We start from the raw sequence: 22,192 nt of genomic DNA on the forward strand, positions 1-22,192 counted from the left end.
CGGGTTTCCATGTCATCGCGCGACAGGGAACGACCGCCCAAGTCTACCGAACACGGGGCTTTCCATTCCGTGGCATGACGAAAACCGCGACCTCGGGGTCTTCCATGTCCCGCCACGACAAAAACCTCGACTTCGGTGCAGGGAACTCGGGTTTCCATGTCGCAGAACTATAGAGAATTGCCCAAGTCAGCAGAACTCGGGGGCTTTCTGTTTCGTGGCATGAGGGAAACCGCCTAATTCCGGGAACCTCTGGGGTCTCCATCTCCCGCCCGAGCGAAAACCGCAACCCCGACGCGGGGAACTTGGGTTTCCATGTTGCGGAACAATGAAGAACCGCCCAAGTCTTGCGAACTCGAGGTTTCCATTTCGCAGCGGGGTGGAAACCGCTTGCCTAGTCTGTCTCTGGAACTTGGGGTTTCCATGCCTCGTTGTGACGGGAGCCGTCCAAGTGCGGGGAAAGCGGGGTTTCCCTACCCCACCGTGACAACAGCTGCCCAAGTGCGCGAAATCTAAGGTTTCCATGTCCCATCGCGCCGGAAACCTCTACCACGTACGGGGGGGTGTCAGGGATTCCAGTCGGGAGCGCTCGAGAGAGTCGAAAGAATGAACCCGTAGTACTGGCGCTTGCGTTTGGTTATATGCGACTCAGGTGAGCATTTGGTTATATGCGAAGACTTGGCACGGCATTCGCTTATGCGCGACGGTGATGGGCGTACTCATAGTGGGCGCGTCGTGTTGGGCATGTCGGACGCCCCTTGTTACCTGCACGATGGGCGAGTCACCGACGGAAGGCGCGCGGGCAACCCTTGTTGGGTGCCAGATGAAAGAGGTGACCATGTGCGGACAAGTTAGGACACGGGTATGTGTGCGACGTGTGGCGAGGGGTGTAATCGGCGAAGTGTTGGAGCTGACCCATGGGTGCGACAATGCACACGAAGGGACGTGGCGGTTCATTGGAATGGGGTGTGTCGAGGTTATGTGGCAGGTCAGCCAGGCATGCATGTTGATGGAGTTGACCCTTGTTATCCCCGAGAGACATGACCCTTGGGCGAAAGGATGCGTATAAGTAAGGAGGATGGTGTTCGATGAAGGGACATCGAACTCAAACTTCCACATCGTAAAACAAGTGCGAAGGAACGAGTTGGGCGAAAACAGAAGGAAGAGAAGGACGCGGGTAAGAGGGCCGCACCGGCGGGCGGATTACAAAGGGCGGGTCGGACTTAGTAGCGCGGACAGGCAGAGTGCGGTGGGTTACCGTCCGGGAAAGCAAGCCGCATTGCATGCGGGCCATGCGCCCTCACTATGGACCGCATCGACGGGCAGAGTTTGGGCGCCGAGGAACAGAAATTTGGGCGAATAGGTTCGCAGTTCAAGTGTGGAGTTGTGTCATGCAGGCCCCGGGCAGTGCAGCACAACCACACGTCATGACAGGTTGAAAGAATAATTGAAGAAGATAAATTTATGGTAAGTTATTTTCGCTGCATTGTTAAGAACACTTATTGGAAAATTGACTAAGTGTTGAAGTAGGCACAGACCGTGTACTCAAGTAGTGGTAAAAATAAAAGTACGGCGGTGCCACACCCGCTTATGTGTGATTGAAATACTAGGTTAGGAGCATGACATGGGGTCTCCAAGTCCCTCCTCGACAAAAGTCGCCAAATTGCGGGGAACCCGGGGATTCCATGTCCCGCCTTTTCGAAAGCATCCCAAGTGCGGGAAATTTGGGGTTTCCATGTCTCGTCGCAATGGAAATCGCCCCAGGTGCAGTAAGCTTGGTGTGCATCGAGTCTGCAACCTCACATCAAGAAAAAGGCTCGATTGGTCAAGAGAATGAAGGTTTCTTCATTGGTAAAGGATCTCGCTAAGAATCAAAGGTTGGAATCTCTTCTAGAGCTAGTCCGCCATGGACTATCAAAAGTTGAAAGAAGGACACAGTGCTGGGGAACGTAGTGCCAAAGATACAAAGTGCAGAGAAGAGGAAGGACTCGATTTGTGCTTGGAGGATATTATTGTCAAGGGTCTAGGGCTTTGCAATGACCAATAAGAAGCTTCAATAAGAGAAATTTATGAAAGGGTTTTCCTCTCTGAGAGAGAGGTTTTTCCCTGGCATAGAGCCAACATCTTGTGTTCTTGTTCTTATGTTTTGGCACCAATTTGATGAAAGTAAACACACATGCATTAATAAGAAGAGAAGAAGATTAAGATAACATGATAAATTGTAAAAGAGCTTCACAAAGTGTTATCAAGTCTAGAAGAATCCCGCTATACCCCATTGCCCCAGATTCTTCAATGCAATATCGGAGCTAAGGTGGCACATCAAGGAAAGGAAATCTCAAGAACATCCGCAAGGTTGAAGCATCAAGCCAAGAAGTCTCAATCACATCAAGGACAAGAAGGTCTACCATCTATCATTCATCATGGAAGACTACAAAGCAAGAAGAAACGCCTTGTATAAAGGCACCTACAAGAAGAACAAATCAAAGAGGGACCTAAATCAAGCTACACCATCCTGAAAAATGAAAGGCACTACGAGTCAAGTCATCAAGCAAGTCCATTTGAAGAAAGCAACTTAAACAACATCAAGATCAAAGGAAGGCAAGCCATCAAGTCTTCAAGAAGAAAGCAAGTTCACTACATCTCAAACTCTATCAAGTATATGTCCCCTTCTGAGTATACCTCAGTGTCTTTTTGGAAGGAAAGTAACAAATTGGTTGGGACCACTACATGTCCAAAGTCCAATGGTTTGGGTGCCAAGAATATGGACGCTACAAAAGGGATTGTCCTAAACTTAAGAAGGACAACAACAACAAGAGAGAAAGGGAAGAAGCTCATGTAACTCAAGAAGTGAAAGAAGCCAAGCTTTAAATTTTTTATAGAAAATAAATAAATTATCTTTATTTTAAATTATTATTATTATTATTAATTTTGAAAAATTAATATATGTGTTAAACATATATATATATATATATATATAGATATATATATTTAAAAAAATACTTAAGAAGATTTTTAATCATAATAATTTTTTATTATTATTAATCAATTTAATTAAAATATCAAAAATGGCATAACTATGTTTGAGATAAATCTTAACCTTTAATTTGTGATTACTACTAAGAATATTCTGGAGTATTAAATCCATACAATCCACCTAATAATTATTGATGATTAAATTAAAATATTAGAAGCCCTATTCGAAAATAAACACATATTTCCATAAATATAAGAATGATTTTTTAAGATAGACTTGGTTGCATAATCAACCATATGAGAAAATATCCCAACCACACACCAATATAGGGAGCATGCCATTGGAAAATATCTCTTAAATCAACTATATGTAATCAACCTTTAAATAGAAGGAAGTGACTCATTCTCGACCCAATCATCACACTTAAGATAAGTAAGAGTTACATACTCCAACACCCCCCCTTACTTACTACTTGTCTTAATCTCTATCAATCGTTGGTGTACTAAGATGTCCTTAGTGTATATGGTTCATTCAACCATATTTGAATCTCATATTGTCATACTTGCACCTTTAACTCCCACTTCATCATCATTATCTTGGGTTTTCCTTGGCTTACCCATAATCACCTTATGACATCACACCTATGGGATTTTGTGGATGGCCCTCAAGCATCACACCCCAAGTGCTTTCTTGCTTACCATAAACATCACATCAGGTGGGTTTTTTTATCATGAACCATACATTGCATTGCTGGTTTTTGGTTCACCACATATCTTCCTCCATAAGTGGTTTTGAGAGTACCACAAACTTTTCAACATGACAAATTTTAGGTGTATACGTGCCTCAACAGACTTATATGTCCTCCTTTTGAGATTTTGACCTCTTCATTCAATATATGTGTTAAATACTCATACTTAACCTGAAATTTGTAAGAGTATCTAATTCTAAGAAAATAACTCTACTCATATTGCATTAGCATGTTTCAATATGGTTCAGTTCAATCATATAATATTCCAAATACATAAAAATAATAAAATATGTTAACCTGCTACCAAACGATAAAAGGTAGTTTCACCATCTTTCCCACATATTTTCATAACTACCAAAAGGTTCATCATCATCTATCAAGCCATCTATGTGGTTTCTTATTTCATTTCTACTCAATTGGTCATCTAGATTTTTTTCACCCACCTGCAATTAAAATTTCGTTGTTTCTTTCGTTGCATTTAACGAAACTAGTTTTGAAAATGTACTTTCCTTTTAGCTTAATGCCTTTGGGTTATCATCTCCAATTTTGAAGGAATTATGACCAACTTCTTCATGGGCTACCATTTTCTTCTCCTTTTGAATGATGAAAATATAACAAGCCTCGCCAACTGGGATTAGCTCTTCCTTGTAGCTTACTTCCCACCCGACAATAGTTAAGTAACAAACTAGATTAGTACCCACCTTAATTGATGGAATGTCTATAATTTTCTTGGTCCTTTCTTTGATGATTAGCTTTGTAACTCCATGATCACACAAAAGAATTGAAAATTGTTCTCTCTATCCCTCTCACCAGCATTGAGGGTAGGACTGAGAAATCACAAACTTTCTCTTCATTTTTTGTGTGATGAATGGAAATATCATTGTGCTCAATTAAAAATATCACAAAGGCACAATCATAAAAATATTTTTGGAAATAAATTAGTCTCTAATTCCCAAACCATTGTTGACCTAACAGTATCATGATTAGATTGATTACCAATGATGGGAATTTTTCATGTGAACTTTCTCCTCCTTCACATGGGCTTATTTGCATGAAACCTTCACAACAAGTAGATGTTCTTTGGAAACCATATTTATTCCATTCACAATAAGTTCATGATTACATTGACTACCAACGATGGGAATTTTGCATGTGAAACTTCTCCTCCTTCACATGGGCTTCTTTGCATGAAACATTCACAACAAGTTGATGTGATTTGGAAACCATATTTAATCCATTCACAATAAGTTAATGTCTTATCATAGTATTGGGAGACATTCATGGGAAATTCCTTGATATTTTGGACCTCTTCTGTATTGATTGGAAGGCTCTTGGAACTAAATCTTTATTCATGGTGACTATATATATCGAGGATATTATTCTATGTGGATAGTGACATTGCTAGTTTTTCTAAAAGTATGTTATAGGGATATAATTATTATTCTTCGACTACTTTCTACTGACAACTCTCATTAAATGAAAGATCCTTTACTTGCATGGTGCCCTCTTTTCATAATTGGACACACTTGACAATACAATACACAATTTTGAACCTACTATTTGAGATACCCTAATCTCAATAATCACAAACCCTTTAATGTTAAGAAAGGGAAGTCCTCCATAATCATTGTCAATATGAACAATGTCATTCCATAATCCATATTGTAAAAAGAATAAAAACAAGACACAATATCCCTTGGCACCATTGACACTCAAGTGAAGGTTCTTGACTTCTAAGCCACAAGAAACATTTGTTATGATGGCCATTGAACTCTTCAAAGACTTCTTCTAATCCAAGCACAAATTCCTCCAGTGACTTTATTTTCCTCATACGAGTGCTTCGAACATAGGCTTCACCTTTTCTTTCCAATAAAATTTTCATTTGATTCCTTTGCTAGTGCTAAAGTCACATCGAGAAATTGGCCAAACCATAGATAGAGAAAATCATTCTATTCAGAACTAGTTTATTGTACTCCTTACGTGTTCTAAGCCCTCCAATGAGGTCGTTGATCCTAAACTTGCTATGATACCAAATTAAAATATTGGAGAATAGGCATTATTACACACACAAATATATTGACACATAAATACAAGAATGATTTTTCAAGATAGACAAACTACTTTGATTGTGTGATCAACCAATTGAACAAATACCACAACCGTACACCAATATTAAGAGCATTAGTCTAAGAATATATGTTAAACCAATTAGAACTAACCAACCCCTAAATAACAATGACAAACTCCTCATAGGTCCAATCTTCACACTGAAGACAAGTAATAATTACATACCCCAACACTAACATCAAAATTAACTAAATTATAACTTTCTTTTAATATATATATATATATATATATATATATAATATCAAGCATGTAGATTTTTCACATAAATAGGCTTTGTTATAATGCAATGGAGTTATATTGAAACTTACTAATAAGGCAGGGCTGAAAAAATATAACGCATATAACCTTTTTTTAATTAATTAATTTAATTAAAACAAAAAAACATAACTATATTTAAAATATTTCTCAATCGTCAATTTATAGCTACTAAAATCTGTAACTGCTATTATGATTATTTTAAAATATTTTATGTAAATTAAATCCTATCTTCCATCTAATAATTATTAATATTTTAAATTATTTAGTATAAATTAAATATTATCATCTACTAAATAATTATTAATAATTAAATTAAACTTCTACTTATTAAAAAAGTACACCTGACTAGACCATAATCATATTTTCGAATTCCAAAAAGAAAACGGGACAAAGCAAAAATTAAAAAATTCGAATAGACCAATAAGCGAAAACTTTCCATATATTCTGTGCTCCAAAGGCATTGTGGATATCAACTGACGTATGCAAGATGTTATGTGTCATCAACAATGTCAATATTAAATGTAAAGATATCTGGTTTGTTTTTCGATTAAATATGTGAAGCCATTAGAAAGTATTCCATTGTATTTGGACGATTTCCTACATTTCCAGACACCGTTTAATTTCCACTGCAACCGCACTATACTTGTTTTTCGTGCTTCTTATATCTTCCACTATCTTTCTTTTTGACTTTTCATATTCTGTTCAGTGGCCACAATTGTATTTCTCTGTTTTTTTTCATTTATTTGCCCTCATGCTTTACTGTCACCTAATTTGTGATGCAGCATGAATAAGTTGAACAAAGCCTTCTGATAAGAAACGGTCCTTATCTTAAATTCTCAATTTGACACGTAACTCGCGCAATTCGTAAGAAACGACAGTTCTCCATAAATTCTATGTTCGGTAAAAGAAAGCTTTTTTCTTTTCTTTTAAAAGGGACGCTAATTTTTGTTCTATGACTTTTAACTACTGGGGATGATGGTTGTATTTTCCGACATGAAATTTGAAATGTAATTCACCGAATGAAATTTTGAGTCCCGTTAATTTCAATTTTCAGTCTGAATTTGCCACGTAACTCCTTCAATTCGTAAGAAATGATAGTTCGGCATAAATTCTTTGTTCTGTACACGAAAATATTTTCTTTTTCTTTTAAACACAACGACAATATATATACAATCAAAATCCATTAATTTCAAATTAGAACATAATCGTAGTTTCTTGATCGAATTTATAAAATAATATTGGTAAAAAAAAATTATGCCTAAAACTATGTGAAAAACCTATCCACAAAACCAAGGGTAGGTTTTGCTCACCATCTTTGAATCAGCCCCATTTTTGGGTCTGCATAAAAAGAAATTCCTGAGTTGTTGCCTGAAACCACTGCAAATCCCTACTGTGGCCGGTGGAATATACAGCGCCTAAGGCCCAAAGAATATAACACACACCCAACAATTTATATGAAAAAATTGTTATTTTTATTTCCTAAATAATAAATATAAAATTATTAAAATTGGTGGTTGATACAGGTTTGTATGGTTTTGCTCTGGTTCATATAAGTAAATTAAGATAATATTTTATATGTAAGATTTATTTATTTTAAATGAGCTAATTTTATTGTATATTTTAATAAATAAATATTAATATTTTTATTAAAAATATTTACATTAATATAAATAAAATATTTTAGTAATGTAAAATTAATGTAATTTTTTAAGGATATTAAAATGGTTTTCTTTTTAAATAAAAGTTACCAAAAATATTTATTATATATTAAAACAACCAAAGAAAGATAAAACAATAAATTAACAACTAAAAAAATAAAATTAAAAAAATATATATTATAAACGTAATTGTCATATTCTCAGATTATTGTAAATATTTTATTTACCACAGTTAACAAAAGGTATCTGTTGTATAAACTTATATTTTATTTCAGTAAATGGAAATTTAAAGAAAAAAATGATTTCCTAGTAACAGGGATATCTTCTGTGGAGATAAGTTAAGACATGGATTAAAAAAAACAGTGGCAAACCCTAACCGCCCTTTCCCCAACCGTGGAATGGTTTCCAGGAAAAGGAGGGGTAAGAGGGAGAAAAGGTTGTGCTGTAGGGATATCATGTAACTTCTGTGGAGATAAGTTAAGACATGGATTAAAAAAAAACAGTTGCAAACCCTAACCGCCCTTTCCCCGACCGTGGAATGGTTTCCAGGAAAAGGAGGGGGAAGAGGGAGAAAAGGCTGTGCTGTAGAAGACAGGCAGCAGGAAAAGGGAAGGGGCTTACCATGTCTGGTGAGGATCAGATGGTAAGGGCGCAGGGCACGTGCAACTAGCAAAGACGGTAGTCTTTGAGCAAGCTAGGGGGGACACTGGTCTCGAAAGACAGTCTCAAGGACGGGTGGATGACTAGCTGCAGAAAGTAGTGGTGACCATATCTAGAAACAGAGAAAAGAAGTGCTCTTACAGAAGGCGACACAGGTACACAGCTCTAACTAGAACCAAAAGAAAAAGAATGTAAAAATTTTTGTAGCTTACAGTTACTTTTAAAATAGTGAGAGAGGGGACAAAATAGGGAGGTCGGGTGGTTCTCTATATCAAGTGCTATCTGGTAGAAGTGTCTGTACGTTTTCTTTGAAAAAGGATCAAACTTGGGTCAAGTATCAGTTTCTGTTTAGGTAGTTCTTTTTCCTCAGATTGAAAACTGAACATGCTTGACAGTATTTGTTAGGGGCTGTCAAATGAAATAGCCGTGAAGGGTTATAATTTATACGATAGTCAGTTTTCAAGAAACAGAGAACGAAAGAAAATAGAAAAACCTTAGAAAAACAATGCGGATGCGGACAGCCGCCAAGGGTACCCTGATAAATCAAATAAGAAAGTACTGTGCAATGCGTAGACCAACCCGAATATAGGAGTGTACAGCAATTTGATTAAAAACCAGTAATATTTTCTAGCGGTTGAAATTCTTGGATCTAGCAAGAAAGAAATAAAGGCTTTTACAGTCCCAATGCACACGGAAAAGACAGATAGGGCCAATGTGGGGCAAACGAGTTCATGTTACCGGGGCTAACCTATCTGTGAATATCAGAACCTGCGAGGACAATACAAGAACCCAGAACTCCGGACAGCTCCCGGGATATATACCGGAATGTGAAATCACTTGACAAAACCATCCTCTCATACGTGGCATCACCTGGTGAATTTCGGTCCCCCCAGGTCTAAAACCATTTACCAAGCAGCACCCCCTCCGAAATCAGCTTCTGGTTTCAGTAGAAAGGTTGGGCAGTGTTTTGTCAAATACGAGCAACAGGGGGCAGCCGAATAATTTAACTTTCGCATGTATTCTCCCATGGTGTGCCATGCTCAGACTGCTATGGGAGATACCCAATACAGCGTCCCTCATTCTCCTTCGTCAGCTGTACATAAGGCTTTGAATGTTGCTAGTTGCCGCTATGAAAAGCAACACTGCCCGAGGCAAAGAGGTGGAATGGATTTATGGATCCACAATTGAGGATGTTATGATTGGGTTCAAAATCCATTGTCTGGGTTCGCATTCTGTATTCTGCATACCTGAACAGCCAGTCTTCTTGGGAACTGCACCAGCAAGAGTTCGAGGCAGTCTTGTGCAAATGAGAAGATGGATTACTGGGCTGCTTGAAATATTCTTAAGCAAATGATACCCCTTTCTAGGTATTGACAGAAACATCATGAGACACCAGAAGATGGTGTATGATTATTTCACTCTATGGGGATTCCTGTCAGTGGTAATGTTCTTTTTTACAATATCGCCAGTTTTAAATCTGTTAAGTGACAAATCATTCTTGCCCGAGATTTCGAATCATGCCTTTGCAATTGCAGTTGCACTGTTCATTTCAATCTATGGTTTTGAGCTTTTCGAGTTTCTTCACATTGGCAGTTTTGTAAGAGAATGGTGGAATAACCAAAGGAAGTGGCTGATCCAGGGCTTTTCTCCATTATTATTGGCCACATTTCTTTCACAGTTTTAATGGTTACTCCCAAGAGAACCAGTAACGAGGATGATTCTTATGAGTGGTTTCACATTTGATTCCTCTTCATTATTCATTATACCAAACACAGGTCAACGTCAGATTGAATTAATTGCTGTCTTAGTCATTCTCAGAGCCATTTAGTTGATGAAAACCTAACTAAACTGTGTGATTTTCTGCTTGGGATTGATTCTGATGAAAGCAATAGAAATCAAAATGATTCTTCTAGGGATCCAACTATAAATCATAACATGGAACCCTCCAGCATGCCGGAACTAACAAATATGATTACAACTCAACCTAGTGCATCTGTACAGTTATCTTCTTCTATTGCTCCAAACCAGGAATTACAATTATTCCCACAGTTTAGCATTTTTGCAGGGGTTTCTAATGCAGTTGATAACCTTGTTCCATGGCCTGCTGTTCAGCAAACCTCAGATTTTAATCACATAAATGCCCATGGAGCAATGTCCTTATTCTTTAGACTTTCAGAATTTCAATTATGATTGGTTCAGCGATACCGAATAGCTGAAACTTGGGTACAAACTAAAAATGAAGTCACAGTTGCATGCCAAGATTGGAATTATGTTACTGCCCAACCTGTAACCCAAAACAATGAATCTATATGCTTGGAGAATATCCCAGAACAGAATCCTGGTAGCCATGATACTGAAACAGTTGTACTTATTTCACATGGACAACAGCCAGAGTGGGCAGTTCCTATGGCTCCTCAGGCAGATGTGAGTGATACCAAGGGGCAGTTTTGTTCAGAGCAAGGCTTTGTGAAAATGACATTGCTTTCAAGGATGATCAGAATGGATGTTTGGAGAATGCAAAGAGTGCAATGTTAGAAAGTTCTGTTTCTATCCCTGATTTTTAAATTTTGTTAGTCCACTAGATGCTGTGAATATTTTCACTACCTGTAGTAATGGTGAACCAAGTGTACACATGGGGAAAGAGGGCATATTGTGGAGGCTAGAAACTTCAAGAGAACAGAGGATCGAGAAGCTGAAGGTGCTGATCCAGAGAGTCCAGATAATGAAGTTGCTGATCCACATTATGTAACGGAGGCCAATGAATAATTTTGCAGGCCCAGCTCACACCGCCACTGGTTTGCTCATTTGGTGCCTGAAATCTCTATTATTTTGGTGGCAGTAGCAATTTGCTGCTACGTTCATGTAACCAGGCCAGACCTCTTCCAGGAAAAGGGATCTGTGGCTTTGCAAGAGAAGAACCATGCTTAAAACAAAATCTAAGGTTTTTGGCACTCCTGGAAACATTGAAGATGATCCTACTGTTGGCATTATTGAAAACATTTTATGTTTCAAGTTATCATCTTCAATAAATGTGTTTAAAGGGAATAATGCAGTGCCCAAATTGCAGAGATATTGAAGAGGGGCAGTGGCTTTAAGCAAATGGGTGTAATTCACATGAAGACATTCCATTTGAAAACATAATTTATGAAGACGACTATGACATTTATGGTGTTTCTGAATTAGTATTTTCATATGAGCATATTGATCTGATTAATTGGTGCCCTTATCAAGGTTCATATCCACAGTTTTCAGTTTCTTTAGAAGAAGCAGAATCTTTGGCAAGTGGTTATCAAGATGTTGTTGTCATGTTGTATATGAAGAGGTTTCAGTCACCTGCCCTTTGGTTCTGCTAGTGAATCTAGGCCATTAAGGCACCAGCTTGGTTATGATTTCATGATTGAAGTTGTGTGGTACATAGAGAATGAAATTGTGGGAGTAGAAACTGCTGAACCTTCAAGTTTCACATCTCCAGATTCTAGGAACTCTTCTCATCCTGTACTGCCAATGTTGAGTCGCATATGGCTTAAATTCTGAAGTTATTTCAGAGGCAGTGGAAGTGGAAGCCTTTCAAAGTCGTCTGGATTGGGTTATGCAGAAAGCGCCAGTTTGCCTCTATTCTAGAATAGTTTTGGGGGAAATTAGTTGATTTCCATGGGCAACTGACAGAACAACAAAGATTGAAGATTGTGCTCCTTAGCATATTTTCAAAGATATACAAGGATCTGTTATTTTCTTCTGAGGATAATAGAATGATTCACAAAACATGCTTTTAAGAACAACCACAAGAAAGAAAATACAATGAAATTGAAAGTTTTGAACACAAACAACTTTATCAAAGTGAAGAGTATCCAAGAGATGGTACTGGCCATTCTTCATCTTCAACAAGTACACTCTTTTCTCAAGAAAGTGAAGGATCAAAGCTCTTAGTAATTGGCAACTTCATAGGGAATCCATTGGAACATACATGGTGTTGTATGTTTGGTGATATTGAAGTTCCTGCAGAGATAATTCGGGAAGGTGTTCTTTCCTGTAAGGCCCCTCCTCATGTGCCTGGAAAATTACCATTCTGTGTAACATGCGGTAATCCAGAAGCTTTCAGTGAAATAAGAGAGTTTGAATACCGTGTAAAGCCTCACAGTTATGCTAGTGAGAGTGTCCCAGAATCTATAGATGCAAACCAAGGCCATGAGGAACTTCTGTTGCAAGTTAGATTTGCTCGCATGCTTCTCTCTAAAATAAAACCAAGTTCATCATTAGACAATACTGTGAAAGAAGGTGTTGCAGAATTCAAAGATGCTATTTTTTTGGTTGGAAGCAGTAAGTGACGATCAGTGGGAACAAATTGAGTGTGTAGTTGGAGATGGCGGTGAGCCTCTTGCATATACAAAAGAATGGCTTCTTCAAACTTTCCTAAAGGAGAAACTATGTCAGTGGCTTAGGTATAAAAATAATGAAGGGGAAAAGGGTGCCTCGGTTCTTAACAAGCATGGGAAATGTGTCTTACACACAGCAGGCAATGACACCAATACTAAATGCTATTGTTGGGATTAACTTCCGAGATGCACATAGATGGACTGCAAAGGCATGACTAACTAGCAGAGGCATCACTAACTAGCCATCTATCTACGCTTACTCTTGGTCACAATGAGTACCTTTAGGCATCACTAACTAGCAGAGGCATCACTAACTAGCCATCTATCTACGCTTACTCTCGGTCACAATGAGTATCTTTAGGCATCCAATCAGCAGGTCAAACAGTGACCAAATAAACAGGCAGAGATTGAGATATTTTTTAAGCTCAAAATCAGTTACAACATTCAGTGGCAGATATTTTGATTTTTTTAGCATCCAAAGGACCATAGCTGGCAGTCTAATGAACACTTGGCAGCCAAGAGATTCTGAAGATGATTCTAACCACTCCAGCAATACCTACAACTTGAGACACTTTGCAACAACTTTCCAGATTCTAAGGCAGAGAATTTGCAAACAGTTCCAAATTTCTTGCAGACTATTCAAAGATTGTTTTATTTTTAGTATATTATTCAGGATTTTATTCCAGAATTATTGTAACAGTTAGGAGAGATTTTGTCTATATATTATTTCATTTGTAATAAACAAGGGTTGGCTTTTGATGCCAAAACCTTTCAGCTTTGTAAAACTTTTATTTCAAAAATCCTAATTGAAGCATTCCAAGCTCCAGTTAATGACAGAAATTGTGTTTCATGTTGTTTTTCCAGTACTTTCATACTCTCTTTCTGCACATGTTCAAGTTTGCATAGAAGATTCTGGGTAAGAATAGATTGAGTATCAATCTTTCTGAAATCCCCTGCAAAATTATAATCATTTAAAGAGATCAGTTTATTGGACTATTTGTCTGAGATAGCTCCTCTACATATTTACTAATTATTGCCTTCTGTCATCCTCTGCAATGTGTTTTGTTGGGCTGTAGAAGTTTTCTACACGCATCCAAATTTGCCTGATTGATTAAGTATTCAGTTTGACTGCTTAATTATCAGGAATATCCTTATATTATTCTGTCAAATTCTTTATAAATCATGTTATTCTGTCAGGCTAGAAGCTGACACTTTGAGGAAGGACTCTGTAAGAGGGGTATTTATTCATGAACAGAGATTGGTTAATCATCAGCAACCACCCAAATTTAATCATAAATCTGGCCACTGTGCTTCATAGGCTGCTGTTCAGTGACAGTGAACAGCATTAAACAAGGCCTTGTAACATTGAGGGAGCCCCCTCTGGTTCAAGGGCCAGCTTGAACCTAAAGGCTGGTTGAGTTGGTTTCTCGGCGTAGTTTTTGCAGCCAAGAACTGCCTACGAGAAACAGGTATAACAGTGCTCACATGTAATCCAAAGTCACATTCAGTAAAATCCAAATCCACCACTACAGCAAGTGAAGTGAGTCTGCAATCACCTCTAATTACATCTTAAGAAGTTCTTTTAAACTACGACATATTCCAGGCAATCTCCAAAGATAGAAAAAATTACTCCCCATAAGAAGCTTCTTGTGTAGCATTTTTTAACTCAATTATGCCATGGAAAGCAACTTCAAGAACAAGGTAAATAGCTATTAACTAAAACAATCTGTAGATAAAAGCAGGCTGCTGAGATACTTATAAAATCTTATATCAACAAACAAACAAAGAAAATAATGGTCACCTGATTGCAAGCTCGAGCAACATCAACTTCTGAAACTTCATATGTCAATCTGCTGAGCTCATGCATTATTGTATATGACAACTTCTCCAAGCAATCTGGCTGAAAACATGAAAGAACAAATTCAGCAACATCATAGCAACAAAAAATGTGATAAAGAATTTCATGCATTTTCACTCCTAATGAAACCAAACAAAATTCAAAAACTAAAATAGAGATAACAAGCACCAATAATGAGTGAATCTGACAAAAACAAAAAACTAGAAGGAAAACAGACGAGTAAAATTGCAAGCCCTCTGATGAAAAATTAAAAATATATGCACAACATTACAACGCAGCAGTTGTAATTCATATGAGAGAATACAGATAGACTAAAAGTAAGTTTGTTTATAGTTTTCATACGTAGCAGCAGTTTGCTATTTACAAAATTTATCTCCTACAAAGTGATACGATATTAGCATAGCTACCAAACACAACAAAGCTTGCCACGCATAAAATTGTAGATAGCTGAGAGACTCAAAGGCTTGAAGCAAAAGGCAACATGCAAATAAATTACAACGGCCCTCCAGGCACTTTTTAGTATGAGAATGAGGCTACTACACTGAAACATGTGTTTCTGTTTTAATAGAATCCCTCTCAAGTTTGCACAAGCATACAGGGTCAGGTATCATTTAAGAGAACGATGTGCCCAAGAACAAGGAATATTGAGGTTGTGTATCATTCAAAAATATATTAAATTTAAGATGCTCACATCAAAGTTTATTATAGGAATTAAATTTGATCACTCGGCCGTCTACCCTAAATCTAAGAAACATTGAAAATGTGGATATAATTCAACACAATGTATCGGAAAAGCTGGACTTCCTTGTAACTTATAATTAACTAAAACAAATGTATCGTTCTACACTGCTGCACATAGAAACCACATCATTGCAAGTGAACATTTTCACATTGCACAATACCACACATCAACAAAGAACTCAGAGAAGGATGATACTACTATCCCACATAAGATTTGAAAGATTGTTTTAAATCTATGTTGCATGAGTTTCCTGGAGGCAGGAGCATTGGGAGCAGTGATAGGGGTATCTGGTATGGTTAGAAGTTTCACCCAAATTTGCAGGATGCAGCAGGTTGGGAGCAGCAATGATATACATTAAAAAAATAACTTAAATACTTCGAAAAAATTTTAGTATATGACATAAAAATGATTTTGGGGGATTTTATAGATTTACATATATAATAAAAAAATATAATTCTATTAGCTAATATAATATGCTTGATATAATAAAATCATTTTGATAATGTTTAAAATATGACATAAAAATGATTTTGGGGCATTTTATGGATTTACATAATATAATAAAAAAATATAATTCTATTAGCTAATATAATATACTTGATATAAAATTATTTTAATAATGTAAGTTCTAAATCTATTATATAATATTATTTTTTTCCAGAGGAAAAAAAAATTCCAAAAAACAGAATATACGTTCTGAGGTCCTATCCGGACTGGTCTATCCATTATACTTATAAACTATGACCATTTACAACTGCCAAATAATGAATCAACGATCTTCCAGCCCAGAAGAGAAAGACATTTAGTACAGGTTGATCAGGATTCAGAAATGATACTCCATGGCCTCCGTCTGTAGGCCACCCCAAAATTCATTTAGACTGAAAGTGCCAGGATGCAATTGTAGAGCTTCTTTAGATAGCTGATCCGCCTTTTCATTTAGTTCCCCATATATATGCTTGAAAGAGGTCCACTGAAAAGACTAACAGATATCATATTTCATGGAGAATATCAGCAAGAGAAGGAATGTTTACTCCTGCAGCTTTGCAGGCCCAATCTATGACTAGTTTGGAGTCCCCCATGATTTGGAATTTATATACTCCCTGATGATTTGCTGAATATAGAATGGTACAAAGAGCAGAGAACTTGGCCTTATCATTGGAGCCTCTTCCTGGCGTGTATCTGATATGAAAATAATGCTTTTGATTTAAATATAACACTACTCCCACTACACACTTAGGAGGAAATCCTTGACTGGCTCAGTTAAAAAAGCCCCAAGGAATTTGGGGATCCAAATTAGGCAGGACAAGGATTCTGACTTTTTTGCATTTAGGATCAGTTCTGAATTCCTTGCACATAGTTTCAATGACTCGTAGAGAAATTTCTGCTGGAATGTGCTTGTCCCAGAAAGTGACTAAGTTCCAGGCCCACCAAATGACAGAGACAAAAACAGACAGGAGAACTGCAAAATCTTTTACTGCAGCATCCTGTAACCAGTCCAATACACAATCTGCCAGAGATGCTTTGTTCCACCTTGCCGAGACTGGGGAGAATGCATTCTTAACCAGGGCCCAGACCTGGGCTGCATAAAGACAAGATATAAACAAATGAGCCACTGATTCTTCTTCAATTTTGCACAGGGAGAACCTATTTGGCCCAGCCAGACTCTTTTGAGGCCATTATCCCAAGTGAGAAGTATATTATTTAAGGCTAACCATAGAGTAATTGTTAAGAGCATGTTGAGTGGGCCTATTAGTTAAGAGCATGTGTTTTCCCCTAAACAGCCGCAGGTTCAAACACTTTCTTTCATACAAGTATTAAAGTTCTGCTGAATGCATGAACAGGAACAAGCATAAGACAATAATCACGATTCGAAATAGATAACAAGACAAGGCAAGCAAGAAAGGGGTAGCTAAGACCTAGGGTAAGGGTTCAAACTGTATTCGAAACCAGTAATCCCCGAGGACAGGGGGCTCGACAGCAGAACCCTGCGGCCACAACCAGCCTTGCAAAAGAGGAAAACCCTCCTGGCGGTGAAACCCTGGAGTTAGCAATAAAGAACAAACTCACGAAAGAAATCTGGAAAAGTCGAGGGAAACAAGTTATAATGCCTCTGTGTAGCAGACCCCGTAAGTTCAATAGATAAACGCACACAGTAAGAGATAGTCCAGAACTCTTTCGCAGATATAGAAATGAACTTTATATCAAACATTCAAGCTATCTCTAATGAACAGAGTTTGGTGCTGGCCGAGGCCACAATTCACACTTAAAAGAAATTCATAGCCATTTACAATGCAAACCAGTCCTTTAAACTCAGAACCGAAACTGACATACTGCTCATACCAGTATAACGAGGGACCGAGTTTTTCTACATCATACGTTTTTTCCAGAAGACTAATGAATGTCCAAAAAAACAGAACTGTAAATATTTATAACAGGAAAACAAGCCAATTTAAGTTAACAAAGTCCTCTGCTGCGTGCCAGAGCATCCGTAACAAATAGCAAAACCACCATACCCTTCTGAACAACAGACTGCAATTTAACGGCGGCAACAAAAGAAAGCACAAAAAACAACACAAATCCAAATGAAAACGCAAAAATTTAAACGCTACTAAACACCTTGAACCGTTAAAGAGTCCCTCAAATCGTACCTTCCTTAGGCGCAGATTCACTCACAGGGGCTGGCTACTCTGCAGCAGCGGCGTCTTTGGCGGACGGCTCTTTTAACTTCCCATCTTCTATACTTTTCTCCTCCTTTACTGGAACCTCGGGAACCTTAGTGTCCTGTACAGGTGTGGCCTGTTCTAGCATCTCGACATTTTGAACAATTTCAGGCTCGGGCTTAGTGTCCTTTACCGGTGTGGACTGTTCTAGCATCTCAACATTTTTAACAAATTCAGGCTCGGGCTTCGGTAGCGGAGTCTTTTTGGTACTCTGTGCAGTTTTGCTCGGGCTCTTCGCCGCGGGTTTTTTGGGAGCTGCTGTTCCCGCGGGCTTCTTCACTGCTCGGGGAGGCATGTCTGCTCTAAAACTGCCTAAACCTTAAAAGAAGGAATAGAAATGCGTGAGTATGAAGATAGAAGAACCCATAAAAAAAAATGAGAGAATCATAACGGAAATATTCATTGACAACTTATACCTGCTCCTCGGTTGTAGTGCTCTTATCGCTGTGGAACAGTTTACCTGTAAACAATTCAGACCACCGTCAGACCATGAGCAAACATCATCCAAGGAATTTTCCGGCATAGCCCGAGAACAGAGCTGTTGATGGAATGGCCGCATCAGAGCAGGTTCGCGGGAGTGCGGCATAGCCCAATGAGGTCCATCCCGGCGCAATTCTCCCGCTCGTCACAAAGTGAGACCGTGTTTTTTGAAAGCGTTAACATGTGTTTTTAATGTTCAAAAGAAAATTAAAAACCAAAAATAATACGTCAATGGTCAAACTCATCTACTATGACTTCGCTCATAGATCTAGTTGGTGGCTTTTTTTTTATAGTTTGTGGCTTTCGGGAACTAATTTTGAACTATTTTTATATGACATTTGCAATTTTTATTTCTAAATAAAAATTTATTAATTATTTTTATTTATTACCTTACATTACATTGAAATGTTTATGAAATGAAAACCTCATATTTTAAATCCTTCATGTTTTAAAATGGAATAATCCAATCATAATCTCAGTCAAAACCTCATGTTTAAACATAACTCTCAGTGCAAACCATGGCATAATCTAATAATAATCTGAGTCAAAACCTACTTTTAAACCCTCAACCATTTAATATTTAAGTGAATGACCCGTCACCCTTGAATCGAAATGTTGAGTTTCCATTGCAAATGGGAAACTTCGGGAAATTTCATTAACCTTTTTTTTTCTTTCGCTCTTGGAGACCAACTTTGGGATTACCAAATCCTTTAATAGAACTATTGGTATAATTACTTAAGATAATGAGGTGTTTTATAAGATTATATATGGATAAAGAGAAGCAGTGCTTTGAAATTTTTAAAAATAAAAAATTAATAAATAAAATATATTTATTTTTTTAATAAATTATTATATTAATAAAATTATTTGTATTTCTATTATGTTAATAAATATAATGACATTTAATTATGGTAATTTATAAAGCGGTATATTTGTCTTTAAATAAATAGGGTAGAATCTTTAAATAAACAAGTTAGGTGGTACAAGGTTTTTATGAGTTAGTAAATATTATTTATTATAGTTAGTATTTTATGATTAGTAAATTGTTGCATATATTTCAGTAAATAGTTCATGACAACATATCTACCAAAATAAATTGAAATCTATACTATAAAGGATAAATTCTTTTACTATCTAGATTTGTTAATTGTTAATTTATTGTTTATGCATGTAACATATAAAATGCAGAAAATAAAGAATCATAAAATACAATCACATATTGATCATAGGGAACACAAGATATTCTTTAGAAAACTTTTATGAGGGAAAATCTAACTGGAAGGTGAGGCTACACCACTCTCTTTTGTCTGTGGAATGGAAGTAATGCAAATACAAAGGAGAAGACACACCCTAAGGAGTTACTTGAGACTTGTAGTTGATAGGCTACTACAAACACTAAATGCCCTCCATTAAGCTCTTTCACTCCTACTTTTGGAAATTTTCTACTATAACATTAGGAAACTTTGGAGGTCGAAAATGGGCCTCCTAAGGAAAATAATAAAATAATATTTATGAAATTTTAAAGAAAAAATGGAAACTATTTCTTTTATTGTATTTTTGGCTTATCTCCTTGTAAGTTTACTCAAATACCGAGTGTATACATCTCTTGAATGCATAATTAAATTCCACACCAAGAGTAATCACTCTAAGTACCTTTGAGTAGATACTTGTTTAGAACACAGTTAATCGATTCCAGACATGCATGTTGTTTAGCATTGCTAGCTAGAGTGCTACTTGACTGTGGCCATTGATTTGTTGAGTCAATGGTGGATCCGGTTCGAACTTGAATGACATTTAAGGAGTCCATTTTTTTTGTTTTGGTCCTATAGTTTGATCTTTTAATTTTTTCCCCAATTAATGTTGATTTTCAACAGGCCACAACTTCTCTTCCAAGAGGCATTTACCTGAGAAAAATATATTTTTGGAAAAGTATCAATGAGCACTACATAACCATGTTATTTATAAGGTATTTTAAGCATCTTAACTTAGTAAAAAACTCAAATAATTTCAAGTACCCATATCCTCATGTAGTGAGACTTTGCAAATGATCAAGATATCATACTGCTTCACAAAGAGTCATGTTGCTTCTGTGACCATCAAGAATTGTCCCATTGTTGTTGTCCATACGCCCCCTTTGACATCAATATCATCCTATTGTCATCAATAACAACACTATGTGCAATATTTTAGTTATATGAAATTCTCTGCTTAATATTACTTTTCTTTTAAAAGTATTCATTAGCCTTGGAAAATAGCTAGCTTTTAATTTTAAAAGAGCTCCATACATTTCATTTAAAATAAAAAACCTTAGTATCATGGGTGATGAATGATAAAATTACTGGGTTAAAATCATTAATGTATCAACACATTTTCTCATCAAAATAACTCTCATATTACCTCACTTCTTAAATATCCAAAATTGCAAAAGAAATACAAATATACAAATCCAAAGGATGTCAAATAAACAAAGATTTGAGAGCATTTAAAAAAGAAATGTGGGAAGTATAAGTAAACTCTTTGGGGCTATGGATGTTTGCTAGTAGTTGGTCAATTCTTATATGATACTTAGGCACCTTTGTTAGGGCTATGGATGCTTCTGGGCATTGAAGCAATGCTAGGAATAAAAGGGATGGAGAAAATATATATGCAAATTGTTTTGGCATATTAAAATTTGGATTTAATGACAAAAGTTCAAAACCAATTGAGCCAATTGTCATGAATTAATAAATGAAATCCATCTTTTTGCTCTTTGAAAAATCTTGGATAAAGGACTTAGTACTCCTAATGATTACTTATATTTATTTTATAAAAATCAAGTATGTTTAGCTTGATTATAATAATCTATGAAATTTTTAAACTTTAGATTTATTTGAACTCCAAATATTTATTGGCAGAGATATTGATATTTGTTTTTGTTTTTCCCATTGTGTTGACATTTATTATGAGATCTACAACAACCTCTCATTTTATTTGTATAAAACAAATACTTTTAAAAATATTCAGTTTTAATTAAATTTTGATTTTGCATTTTAAATAACCCTTAAGAACTTGATTGGTTTATATATTTATAAAATTAAAAACAAGGAAAATACCTAGGAACTTTAAATTTCTAAAAAATCTAGATCCAAAGCTATTTAAGTTCATATTCATAATGAAACTTGGATTCATCAAATACCCATATAACCTTTAATCTAGATTTCAGGTATCCAACTTCATTACCACGTGAACAATTCATAAACTACCCATATAATTTCTTTTAATATTGATATACATGTATTTGGATGGTTTGCCATGTTACAGTTTCTAATAAAGTTTTATTTGTTAAATTAGTTCACTTTTTTCAATGTGTTGTTGTTGTTTTTTTTTTTTTTTTGCTCATATCCAGGTGAAAATAAAAGATTTAAGATTGTTTTCACCCGAGACTCCTAGATACCTAGATAATCTAAATTTAATAAAATTGATTTTTTTTATTTTTTGGTTTTTCTTCACTTTTATTAGTAAATATATCCAGGTATCTCGTTCAAAGAGATTTGTTAAAGACATTGAATTTCCTAGATACTCAAATCATTCTAATAATGTTTATTTTTTTGGAATGTT

The 22,192-nt window shown here is 36.4% G+C and overlaps 1 protein-coding gene and 1 long non-coding RNA gene across 3 annotated transcripts in view; both read right to left on the reverse strand.

The window, feature by feature from the left end:
- LOC149236350 (proline-rich receptor-like protein kinase PERK12) overlaps positions 1-18,129 on the reverse strand; it is a 130,321-nt gene extending 112,192 nt beyond the window's left edge. The window contains exons 1-3 of one of the 2 annotated variants that reach the window (XR_016246217.1): positions 18,044-18,129; positions 14,597-14,695; positions 13,478-13,748 (exon numbers count right to left, since the gene is read on the reverse strand). Coding sequence is in view for 1 of the 2 variants with exons in the window: in XM_089372381.1 (XP_089228507.1) it covers positions 14,597-14,662 (66 nt within the window). In the remaining variant the exon portion in view is untranslated. Of the gene's footprint in view, positions 1-13,477; positions 13,749-14,596; positions 14,696-18,043 lie in introns of those variants that run through there. The other variant, XM_089372381.1, reaches the window with a different exon arrangement.
- A 242-nt stretch (positions 18,130-18,371) lies between these two features.
- LOC149236352 (uncharacterized) lies at positions 18,372-18,751 on the reverse strand. Its single transcript, XR_016268391.1, has 2 exons — positions 18,532-18,751; positions 18,372-18,433 (listed from the first exon to the last, which is right to left on the reverse strand). It is a non-coding gene; the product is annotated as an uncharacterized LOC149236352 (long non-coding RNA).
- Positions 18,752-22,192: the final 3,441 nt, after the last annotated feature.

This window comes from Pinus tabuliformis, chromosome 8, assembly GCF_031772625.1.
Source record: "Pinus tabuliformis cultivar Carrire ecotype Pingquan chromosome 8, CPIR1, whole genome shotgun sequence".
NCBI lineage: Eukaryota > Viridiplantae > Streptophyta > Pinopsida > Pinales > Pinaceae > Pinus > Pinus tabuliformis.